The 11,956-nt window shown below is 35.8% G+C and overlaps 2 protein-coding genes across 3 annotated transcripts; one reads left to right on the top strand and one right to left on the bottom strand.

Moving 5' to 3' along the window:
* The first annotated feature begins 1,051 nt into the window (after nucleotides 1–1,051).
* Nucleotides 1,052–10,738, top strand: LOC122397563 (putative carbonic anhydrase 3). 2 transcript variants are annotated; one of them, XM_043396807.1, is made up of 7 exons: nucleotides 1,052–1,143; nucleotides 2,473–2,523; nucleotides 2,689–2,844; nucleotides 3,117–3,340; nucleotides 3,661–3,894; nucleotides 4,677–4,942; nucleotides 9,805–10,738. In XM_043396807.1, exons 1-6 carry the CDS (start codon nucleotides 1,107–1,109, stop codon nucleotides 4,857–4,859), a joined length of 885 nt encoding a protein of 294 aa, XP_043252742.1. In that variant the 5' UTR covers nucleotides 1,052–1,106; the 3' UTR covers nucleotides 4,860–4,942; nucleotides 9,805–10,738. The 2 variants fall into 2 exon arrangements, with proteins under 2 accessions (XP_043252742.1, XP_043252741.1); XM_043396806.1 differs by lacking the exon at nucleotides 9,805–10,738 and adding an exon at nucleotides 7,627–7,741.
* LOC122397562 (facilitated trehalose transporter Tret1-like) lies at nucleotides 7,495–9,883 on the bottom strand. Its single transcript, XM_043396805.1, has 3 exons — nucleotides 9,803–9,883; nucleotides 9,376–9,452; nucleotides 7,495–8,930 (listed from the first exon to the last, which is right to left on the bottom strand). Exons 2-3 carry the CDS (start codon nucleotides 9,434–9,436, stop codon nucleotides 7,549–7,551), a joined length of 1,443 nt encoding a protein of 480 aa, XP_043252740.1. The 5' UTR covers nucleotides 9,437–9,452; nucleotides 9,803–9,883; the 3' UTR covers nucleotides 7,495–7,548.
* Nucleotides 10,739–11,956: the final 1,218 nt, after the last annotated feature.

Genomic DNA, 11,956 nt, shown 5'->3' on the forward strand with positions numbered 1-11,956 from the left:
CGAAAAATTCTTCCACCTTCCTGAATTTTTTTCTCGAAAGTGCGTAAAAATTCGAGCGTATGTGTATTCACCAAAACTGATTGCGATTGACCCCCGCAACTAAAAATAATTTTTTTAGAGCGATTTGAAATTTTTTAATTTCGGCGAAAAATTTGTCCATCTTCCTGAATTTTTTTCTCGAAAATACTTAGGATTTCGGGGGTATGTGTATTCACCAAAACTGATTGCGATTGACCCCTGCAACTAAAAATAATTTTTTTAGAACGATTTGAAATTTTTTAATTTTGTCGAAAAATTCTTCCACCTTCCTGAATTTTTTTCTCGAAAGTGCGTAAAAATTCGAGCGTATGTGTATTCACCAAAACTGATTGCGATTGACCCCCGCAACTAAAAATAATTTTTTTAGAGCGATTTGAAATTTTTTAATTTCGGCGAAAAATTTGTCCATCTTCCTGAATTTTTTTCTCGAAAATACTTAGGATTTCGGGGGTATGTGTATTCACCAAAACTGATTGCGATTGACCCCTGCAACTAAAAATAATTTTTTTAGAACGATTTGAAATTTTTTAATTTTGTCGAGAAATTTGTCCATCTTCCTGAATTTTTTTCTCGAAAATGCTTAGGATTTCGAGGGTATGTGTATTCACCAAAAATGATTGTAATTGACCCCTGCAACTAAAAATAATTTTTTCACCAACGAAAAAGAAAATTAAGAAACTTCCATGTTACGAATAAAATAAAAATAAAAATTATTAATATGTTCCGGTCTCCTCTACATTTTTGGCTTGGAATCATTAAATAAAGAACGTAGAATATTTCTATACGCATTATAACAATTTCGTGTTTACGTAAAATATTCTGCAAGGAAAACTGGGAAAAATACGGGTGTCGGGTGATTTTTAGTCCGAACCAGTGGATTTATTTTTTAACAAGGGGGATGTGGACAACTAGCATGCATAACTAAATCTCTAGCAACAGGGTCTAGCGTAATCTCGGTATTATCCAGTTAGGTGTACGTAGCGTACATCAGTTATATGTTTCTCGTCATCACGTACGCGTCATCGGATGATCGCAAGCTCTGACAGTTCCCAGGTAGTGCTTTTACGATGACAAGTTCGTTCGTAATTCTTGCAACAATAATAGGTAAGGTACAACAATGATAGGTGGAAGTAGATTCTTAACTGCTTGAAAAGTTCATTCATTTTGTTCTAAATTCTCTCTGTGATTGTCGTTTTCATATTTTCTATAAATGATTACCCGCGGAAAATTCTTCATTTTTCTCATACTTCTGTCATGTTTACTTCACTATGGCGTGTTTAGTAAAATGAACATAATGGGTCTCGATATAATTAAATATCGAAGCAATTTAAAAGTGCTCAGAAACAGTTTCGAAAGCAACATCCTGCTTGGATATAACTTAAACTGTGAAATCTTCTTAGAAAAGGGAATATAAAAAATATATTATGGTTGTAAAATTTTGAAAGAAATTATTTATCGCGTTTGGTCTTGAGTGGTTTGTTAATTAAGAAAATTTTAAAGCATCCACATACAGTCGATCGTTATTCCTGTACAGTAACCGGAAGCTTGTATTATGTTCGTTAAAACCGGTCGGTCGTTTGAATTGTTCACCGGTCTTGTATGAAGCGCCAATTTAAGAAATTCCAACGTTTCTTTGTTGGTTGATTATATACTAATTTCGAATCATCAAAGGCACGAAAGCTTTTTTAAAATTGATATACAATATTTCAATTTTCTCTAATAATCCATTCTTCTTCTTCATATTTTCTAGAAATTTAATCCCCTTGAAACGTATTTTGAACATTTTAAGTTGAAGTTCGATGAAAAATCGAACAGCGTGATTTTATCACTTTTGCCACGCCAATTATTAATATTACAAATTATTTGGCAAAGTTTCCAAGTTTTTACGCGACTCTGAAAAATTGTATATCGTAGATTTATCAGTTCGGCTACGTCAACGATAATAAATGCTGATGTCTGAAAGCGGAAAAGGTCGCTAGAATGTACTCCTTGAAATAAATTCGGTCCCGTCAATTGCGAGTAAGCTTAATTTTGCTTTCCTGTCGCATGCATTCAATTACTTATCGAGCTTATTGGGCCAATACTCTACAGAGATGGGATTGGGAACTGTATTTGCATAGTTGACTTTCTGCGGACAAATGACGAACGGAACTAAACGATTTCCTTGAAAACAGAAAATGCGTTTGCACGTACTTTAAAAAACTTTGCATTTTTCCCACAATTAATTTTACCGGAAAGAATCTTTTCAAGTTTAAACAATTATTTGGTACATATTTTATATTACCAATAATGGGGAAAAATGTCCGTTTTTCTCGAACACAGATTAAAAAAATTACTGTTTACTTGCAAAGAAAATAAATTATTTATGACGTTATTTAACTAAACGTTTCTTAAATGAAATAACAAGACTTCGAAACGTATATTTTGTTTCAGGTTTACACGTGGTTGCAGCTTCAGATGAGTGGGCGTATTGGGGTGTAAATGGTAATCTATTTATCAATGTCATTCCGATTTAACTAAATAATAAAACTTTCGATAAACTGAGCACATGGACTTTCAACATAAATATTATTTTATTCAATGCTTGAGTATGGTCCATGAAAAATATTAAATTCATATTATTAATATTAAACATTTTGTTCTGTTTAGGTCCAAAAGATTGGCCAGGATTATGCAAAACAGGAAGCAAACAATCGCCGATAAATATCGTAACCGAGGAAACTGTAAAAGCTGATCTCGGTGCGCTTAAGTTCATAAGATACGATTTCGCATTCTTTGGAACAATTGTCAACAACGGTCACTCGGGTATGTAATACAAAATTAATTGAAATGCTTTATATTTTGTATAGTAAAATTTATGATATTTTAAGTACAAAGAGATTTGTGTAATTCCGTTTCACACCCCCCGTTATTGATGACATAGCTCATCTGACAAAACAATAAACCTCTAGTGAACAAATTTTATCGTTACTTCTACATTAAGATCAACTTTAAAAATTACAGTTAACATGCTTGTTTTACTTTGTGTGAAAGTTTGCTGAAAATTGTATCCAATTTTCGTTTAACTTGTTTCGTAGTACAAATCGAATTAGACGGCCTGCCTGTTTACCTCAAAGGCGGAAGTCTACCTTCTACTTACACTTTGGAGCAAATACACTTTCATTGGCCCGCCGAGCACACTATGAATGGCATTCGGGACCCGTTAGAATTACACTTCGTGCATTATGATAACAAGTATGACAATGTGTCCGAGGCATCGCAATATGAAAATGGTGTTGCTGTCGTCGCCACGTTATTTGAGGTATTCGCCTATCTGTCCCTATTATTGTACGCTTTCTCTTAAAAATAATTGGTTTTCATATACATTTCATTTGAACACTGTCTCTGAAATACTCTGATCTTGTTAATATCGGTGCAATGTGTAACGGGAAGTGTAATGGGAAGTGATGGACATATGTACGTGAAGCACAGAGAAAAAGAATTCTAACCAGTAGATGGGTGTTTCGAGTGAAGAACAATGGCCAGTACTTTATTTTTCATAAAATTAATTTCCTTTCCAACTTTAAGAACGGTTTGATAGAGAGTGAGAGTATTATTAGAGGAGGAAATATTTTATTCCAGTTGGACCAGGAAGATAACTTAGACTTAACGCCCATTATGAAATCGATGGGATTGGTATCGAAATGGGTAGAGAGAAACGCAGCAACGATGAAATCCAAGGTGATTCCCTATCTTTTTTTACCCAAGGATCATACCAGTTATTACCGTTACAATGGATCTTTAACTACTCCAGATTGTAACGAATCAGTTATGTGGATAGTTTTTACAAAAAAACTTACGATATCCGAGCAACAGGCAAGTTAAATAATTGTTCTGTCATTACATATCTTCGTTAACCAGTTAGCTGTGGCGCCCCCTGGCGCGAAAATCGAACGATGACGAGTATACTCGTCAGTCAAAGAGTAAGTGCCGCTGTTAAAATATTAGATCAAAAAGATGGGTTTATTTTATAAAATTGACAATTTTATTACTAATATATAAAAATTAATCGGCCTTCAATGGGCTCAGCGCCTGGTCCCTGGAACCCTATCATAAACCAGTTTTCCGACTTTTGCTTTCGCCGCTTTTATGTTAATATCTAAACAACGTTATCATAGCACATAAATAAATTCGTTATGCGAACTGTTAAGCTGCTTCAGCCGGTGCATACAGGGACGCATGAGTTCATCTCAAATTATTCATATTTTTTATTTATTTGTTTTATTCCGGCCTGGCCTCAAAATATTCTAAAAACCTTGAAATCGGAGAATAAGTTTTATTTTTCACAAAAATTACAATTTAAACAGCCAATGGTCACTGTTTTTTACACATGACGAGTATACTCGTCATGGAGAAGTGGCAGGATTTTGTGTCATGACGAGTATACTCGTCAATCACAGTTAACTGGTTAAATAGCCAATGGTCACTATTTTTTACACATGACGAGTATACTCGTCATGACACAAAATCCTGCCACTTCTCCATGACGAGTATACTCGTCAATCACAGCTAGCTGGTTAAAACGTAACCAGCGGTCCCTGGACTTGTACGTTTTATGGAAACACTATCACGAAATCAATTTACTTGTTCATTTGCAGATAAATATCTTCAAAAATGTCGAAACGAGCCACGGTACCTTGAATTTCAATTCAAGGCCGACTCAGGCTGTTGGAGACAGAACAATTTATCACCATTTGGACGAATACTCTACTACCATTACTTTCGAGCCAAATTTGTTTGAAATATTCTTCATTTTTGTGCTAAGCAGACTGTTAAATTGAAGTCGATGAATTTGAAACCACCCTCCAATGAAAATATAAATCTTTCGTATGAAAATAGCTGATGGATTATCGACGCTCTCTCGGTGAGAATTTTCCAAATACTACGTTATATTTAGAAACTGTAAATTGTAAATTGACATGGCAGTGAAGGTATTAAAGAAATAAGTTATATTTAGGAAAATGGACGGGATTAGAATTGTAACTCTCGAACAGTATCGTTGGGTCACGTATGGTCCACGACTGTTCAATTTCTGGTTTCTAGGCAAAATTACAAAATACCAGCGGGTCGTAAGTGACCCAACGATACCAATACATTAGCCGAAGGTTGAATAAATAAGATGGTCATCGACCTTGAGTTTTTGTTTAAACGGTAAGTTTTATAATCAACATAAATTGCAAACTTGTACATGGTAGAAATCTGTACGAAAATACAATTTCGGTAGTCTTACACCCTGCCTAAAAGGGACTTGTAGAGAGTCATGCAATTGCGTGAATATACATTTGATATTTCAGTTAAAACATATTTCGCAATACGTACATCGGGCTTCAACCAAAAATGAAAAAAAAAGAATTTAATTTTACAATAATTTCGTTTTGGTACACGATGCATCTGACGTCAGATTTAAAGTTGATCTCATCTTTGGCGTGTGACCCGATGCACTAAACGTTTGGCTGTTCGTTAAGCGATAACGCAATATTAATAATAACAAATATTCAATCAGGCCACTTATACTTTGTCCTGAAGTTATTTCTATAATGATATGCTACATTCTATTTGAAATGTATAAAGTTAGTCATGCTACGGTGCTCAACTAAATCCTTCTTGTATCAGGGCCCTTAGTGCGCGCAATTCTAAACACTCGCGACGGTACGCGACGCGCGTTGATAACGTTTAATCGTAATCGTGTTATTAATTATGTTTCTTGCACCCTGCCTCAAAGGGATGATAGATGTTCCTAATCGCCAGACCAGCCATAAGAAAAGAATTCTCATTCTAAATTTTCAAGTTTCAGTGCTCGATCCGCGGATCACCTAATTTTTGGGACATACATCAACACTACACCCACCGATAAGCCAAAGATTTGTCAATGACATTAAAAAAAGTAATTAGCAATTCAATTGTAATTTTTGATTGAGATCTTTCGATTACAATTATTACATATAAAATATATAGAAATTGTTAGTCTGACGTGTTAAACGTGCAATCGGAGTCCATAAATCTAGTGTTAATTATTATCCTCGTGGTGATCCACGGATCGAATAAATTCGCTAATTAGAGAAACCGGTTAATTTCTTGTCAAATAAAAATCAGTTACTCTTTTCTTGTTCCGTGGCATTGTTTGGCGATGAATAAATATATAGTTTACGATTAATTAAATATCTATCAGTCTCAACGTTTAACCCTGCTTAAAAGGGAAAAAAAAGATGGTCATGCGAGTTTGCTCTTTCCACAATCGGAATCCTAACTAGCGCACACATGCAACCGCATGCTTCCTAAGAATACTTTCGATTTCTCAAAAGAGTCTCGTAGAGATAATCGTAGATAACAAAAGAATCAGCACTCTATGCCGTAAAATTTGCTTCGGTGAATTGTTTACGGTAATAAAAAAAAAAAAATTTATCGTGCTTTCGCTGGCGAAATAGGTTCATGTATAATCACGCAGCAATTGTTTAGATTAGCGACAACGCTCCGATTACGATTGTGAAACGTATTGAAGGAAACATGTTCCTGGACGTTCGTAAAAAATATTATCGCTCGTTCTTAGGTTTCACAATGTAATCAGAAGTATTGAGTTCCATCGAGAATTTCTGTTGCTAGAAATACTTCAACTGGCAGCAAAGTTGATAATAATAATTTATTTTTAATTTTGTATTGTGTATTCTTTATTATTGTCTTCTATATAGAATTAAATCGACCCAAACTGAGTCTGTTTTCGAGACAATAGAAAGTTAGGAATAATTATAGTTTGCAAACTGAGAGCTTATTGGATACTAAGATATTTAAAAAACTTCACTAATGTAAACGTTTGCTATCTTTGTAGCATACTATACATTTAATTCATTGTTTCTGAGTCACTTAAACAATTGATGCAGGTTTTATACTTTTTATTCAATTTTTGCAAATCGAAGATAAAAATTTTTTGGAGATACTTGATTTGCAAATATCGAACTTTGTCGTGCAGACCTGTAAATCTATGTTCATCTTTCCCGTGGAGGATTATTTATTTCGTTTCACCGAAGCAAATTTCGTTTTAGATTCTAACGATAACTTAGAATAGAAAACAAACATAATGGATGAAGATCACACGGGAAATTTTACGTTTCGGTTTTTACAGGATTTATAGTTTGTCTCTCGACTCTGTTTAAATATAAAACGAAATTAATTCGAACGCATTTAAACGGATTTGAACGAATTATAAAAAAATATAACAAATTCAAAACCCAAGTCGTAAACAATCTACCCCTTCGTAACAACGTATAGGTTTTCAAAATAGTTTCGTCTTTGGTTAGTCCTTCATTTTGCAACGAAAGCTTTACGGTTTTCAGTAATTCGGTAATTTCAGGACAAACTATCATATAATTATACTTGTTAATGAATAATTGATCAGATTAACGCGAATGGAGTGTTAATCGTATTAATGACCATAAAATGTTGCTTCGATTATCATAATTTCGTTACTTGTTTCACCTAAGCTATCGTACTTACGTAAACTTCCGGTTGATCTTTCTCCGTCGCTCCTTTCAACGATTTTTTCTTAAAATTCAGCTCCTCCTGGATTTCCAACAGCGATTTCCCTTTGGTCTCCGGCACCAAGAAAATAATAAAGGCCATACCGACGAAACAACTAATCGCGAACCAGCCGAAGGAAACGTAAACCCCGCATGTGTCGGAAATCACTTGGTACATTTTCGAAACGATGAACGCCAGGAAAGAGGCCCACATATTCGCCATGCACACCGCGGCTCCCTTGATGTTTGTTGGGAACAGTTCGCCGAGCATCATGTAGGACAACGGATTCAAACCTAGCGCAACAAAGATTTCGTAAAATATTACAGATGTGTGAAGAATCCAGCCGGCCTTCGACATGTCGACGAACATTTGGAACTTCAAGAAGTAAAAAACTGCGGTTATGGTTAAGGTCAATCCATCGAGCAGGGTCGTGAACAGAAGCAGAGGACGTCTTCCAAGTTTGTCGACCAAAGCAGCCGCTCCGAGGCCAGCGAACAGCTGAAGAACGCTGAGAATGATCACCGCGATACCGGCGGACAGATCCACGTCGGCGGCCTCGAATATCTCTTGAGTGTACGACTCGATGGCGGCCAATCCGCTGAATTGAAGAACCCCTTGTAGCCCGAATCCAATCACCACGGCTTTACGATTGCCGGGGGTACGAAACACGTCCCAGAAGTGCCCCTTGTCGCTGAGATCGCGGATCACAGTCTTCTGCATCTCGTTCATGTCTTCTTCGAGCTGATCCTGAGTAGCGTATCTCTTCAGTAGCCTCAGGTTATTCCTCGCCTCGTCCTCGCGATTTTTAATCAGTAAATAGTACGGAGATTCCGGCATCCAAATGAAAGTCACGATGAAAATTATGGGGATTATCACGCAGCTGTAGGCCAAGTGCTGATAGGTCGCGAACGGGCCGATCACGTGGGCGTAGAGCTCCCCGAACGTTACCATAAGCTTGATGAAGGAGCCTAAGGATCCCCGGATCTCCTTGTCGGAGATCTCGCCGATGTACATGGGACAGGCGACGTACGCTATTCCGAGGCCAAGCCCGCCGATGAATCTTGCGACGTAAAGGATGTAGGGGTTCCAGGCGAGTATGATCAAAACCCAGCTGACGCCGAGTGGTATCCCTGCCAGCAGGAGGCACATCTTGCGGCCCAGCCAGTCTACTATGAGGGCTGCGACCACGTTACCGGGGATCGATCCCAGAAGAGCGAAAGAAGCGATCCACGAGGCATCGTCCGAGGATATTTCTAAGTGGGAGTCTGGGGATTTCAGTTTTGGTAATATCGGAGATGTCCAACCTATGTGGGAGCCGGACGATGCCATGGACAGGGTGGCTACATTGAGAAAAAAAAAACAAAGCTCTTGAGAGTCTCGATCGTCTTGAAATTTTTAATATGAAATCTGCGACGTCTACGATCGACAAATTCCGTAAATCTAGCGTTAAGAAGAAATTTCTAGAAAAACTCGATTTGCAAAAGGGCGAATACTAAGTAATGATTTTTGTCTTTCGCGTTATAATTTTAAAATATATTGAGGACAATCCCGAACAGAAGTTAATTATATTTTAGAGCGTAATTAGTATAATCGAGGAAAGAGTACTTTTTTAGATTGCAATAATTTAATTTTCAAACAAATTAAGGTATTCCGAAACTGGACACCATTTTTATTCACACGATTTTTCGATAATTTGACACATCGTTGTTATTTTTTTAATAGTATTATCGCGATTGCAAAGTTTTAAACGGATCAGCGAAAGAAGAGAATCGTTTCTTAAATTACCTGTGAACGCTGCTAAATATTGTGGCCACCGTTTCAGGGGCGATTCGTCCATATTTCTCATTTCTTCTTCTACTAGACTGAAACAATCGGAGAATGATCTGTAACGATTCGAAACTGCAGAAATAATCTATAAACTATGATTTCCAATATCCAGCTGCTCGGTTTGCAAACCGTGAAACGATCGACAATAATGGCTGATTGTAACAATAATGATCGATTTTATAATGGCAATTCCTTGTTAGAGTTGCGTCAACTGGATATTTTAAGTTTGACGGAAAAGTGGAGAATCCACTCGAGATATAGAAAATAATGAGATTATAAGGAATTACTGCTACTTGAGATCTTTTCAAACTGCACTCACGATACTGAAATCAATGCAATTATGAGGCGCGGTAATTTTTATAACTACAATTGATGCGATGCTTACAGAGATAGTAATGGAGCGTAACGATGCCACCAGAAGGAAAAACGGCTCTCTGCGCTGACGTTCGAGCTTCCTTTCAGCGCATTATAGATCGAATGGGAACCTAACCACGATGTACTACATTTTATATGTCGGTTTATCAGCGAGCCTGTTATCACAATTTTCAGTCAATCCCCACTTTGTTGTTAGCAAAAATCACTATTTTCGGGACTTGAAAAACGTGACGAAGAAAAATTATAAACAATGCAACGCGATAGTTAAAGCTACTTCCAATTAATATATTATTTAAATTCGTTTTTTGCAAACTTAGAAAAAAAACGTTACTATATTTTTTATTACAACATCTGCTATAACCAAACTCATCCTAATCAGGATTATTTTTCCATTTTCCATATGGAATGGCTGAAACCATGGAAACCCTGAGACGACTTGTCTATTTTTAGTACGTTTTAAAACACCCAGAATGGCCAATTATGATTATTTTACTTCGAAAAGGAAAATATTAATAAATATGCCCGTGGAATTTTTAAGATATTTCATATTTTGTATCAGTGTTCAATAACTTCATCCTCGCGTTGAAATTGTAATCATCGCGCTAGATCGCGTAACAGCGATGACAGTGATTATTAGTTCATAAAACATACGCGCCTTGAGTGCTCTCGTTTCCTAGATCTTTTCATTTCAAAACACGAAGCTAATTAAATTAGCGAATTAAATTAAACGAACGCGTTAAAATTAATTATACGAACATAACTGCTGAACAATTTCAAAATGTAAGGAAGCGTGTAATAAAATGTTTACACGATCTTGGCGGAACGTTCGAACACTGATATAAAGTCGTAAGTTGACATAAAGTAATATCTTAACACATTCTCAACCGATTAGGGAAATCTTCTTTGCACCATGTCTCATCACGAGCTTTAAAAATACATAATTTCATTAACCGTTTGAAATTTTAAATCAAAGGTAAGGTAACGGACTCCAATTCGGAGTTAATTTTTTTAAAGATATTACTTATTTAAAATCACTAATGTTAGTTTTACAGTATAGAAAATACATGTACAAAATATTTTCAGTTGGAAAAAAATATTGTTCGGTAACGTTGATAAAATTATAGTCGTATTTAACATATGTCTGAAATCAGTGAAATATTTATTAATTGTTTTCAAGAAACTTCGGCTTCGAACCATTTCGTAGAGTCACGATAAGTATTATTTAAAAATTTCAAGTATTATAGAAGTTATTAGCAAAGTCTTAAAGTATAACATATCTTGTCAGAATGATAAGGATTGATTCATGGGAACAAAATAGTTTCACCCAGTTCAATCTAGTTAGACCCTCTAAAAATGGCTTCTCTCCGGGGGATTAAACCTCTTCCTCCATGAATTTTTTAGTCTCTAAGAAAAGAGTTGTTGCTGTTTTTATAGCCGCCCTGTATATTGGACATAAAAACAATGAATAAAGTTCACATAAGGCACAACACATATACCTTGTCTATCCTTGTTTGCGAGTAATAGTCACTTTGTGCTCCGATAAATCTTCGTTAAACTCGAAGATAAGAGACATTGTCTTCTACATTAGATTACTGTTAACTACCGTAAGAATATAATCACCTACTATTTACATTACACATCCAACAATTTTCACACTTGATATAAATTATATTATAATAAAAGTTCAAAACATCAATAACAAAACGTTTCTAGGAAAAATGTTTGATACTATGAAATATTAAATAATCGCAAGTTGCGCGATATAGAATTGTTTCGTATAGAAAATGTTCGATTAACACGTGTAGCGGAAGTTCTTGCAGTTAGCAATTTATGGCATCGAACGGTGTAAATGTAAGTAATATTCAAATATTTTTAAAAATTCTCACATTTTACGCTGGAAGAAATGCGCCTAATACGTTATCTCGTATGTTTAATTTTGCATTCCATATTGAGGATGTTTAATCTCGGCGCTCGTTATCGCGATGTATTTATGATGCCTGTGTGTTTTTTTTCCATCGTGGAAACTAAGTACTCTCCGAAAGTCGAAAGAACGACGAATATTCTGTGTTGAATCTCGGGTTCGAATTGTTCGAGAAAAATTGACTATCGTATCGTTTACAATCGGATTATATCAGTTAATAGTGTCGTTTGCCACTTGTACTAT

The sequence above is a fragment of the Colletes gigas genome, unplaced genomic scaffold, assembly GCF_013123115.1.
Source record: "Colletes gigas isolate AHSC1104 unplaced genomic scaffold, ASM1312311v1 Colletes_gigas_Sc00009, whole genome shotgun sequence".
Taxonomy (NCBI): Eukaryota; Metazoa; Arthropoda; class Insecta; order Hymenoptera; family Colletidae; genus Colletes; species Colletes gigas.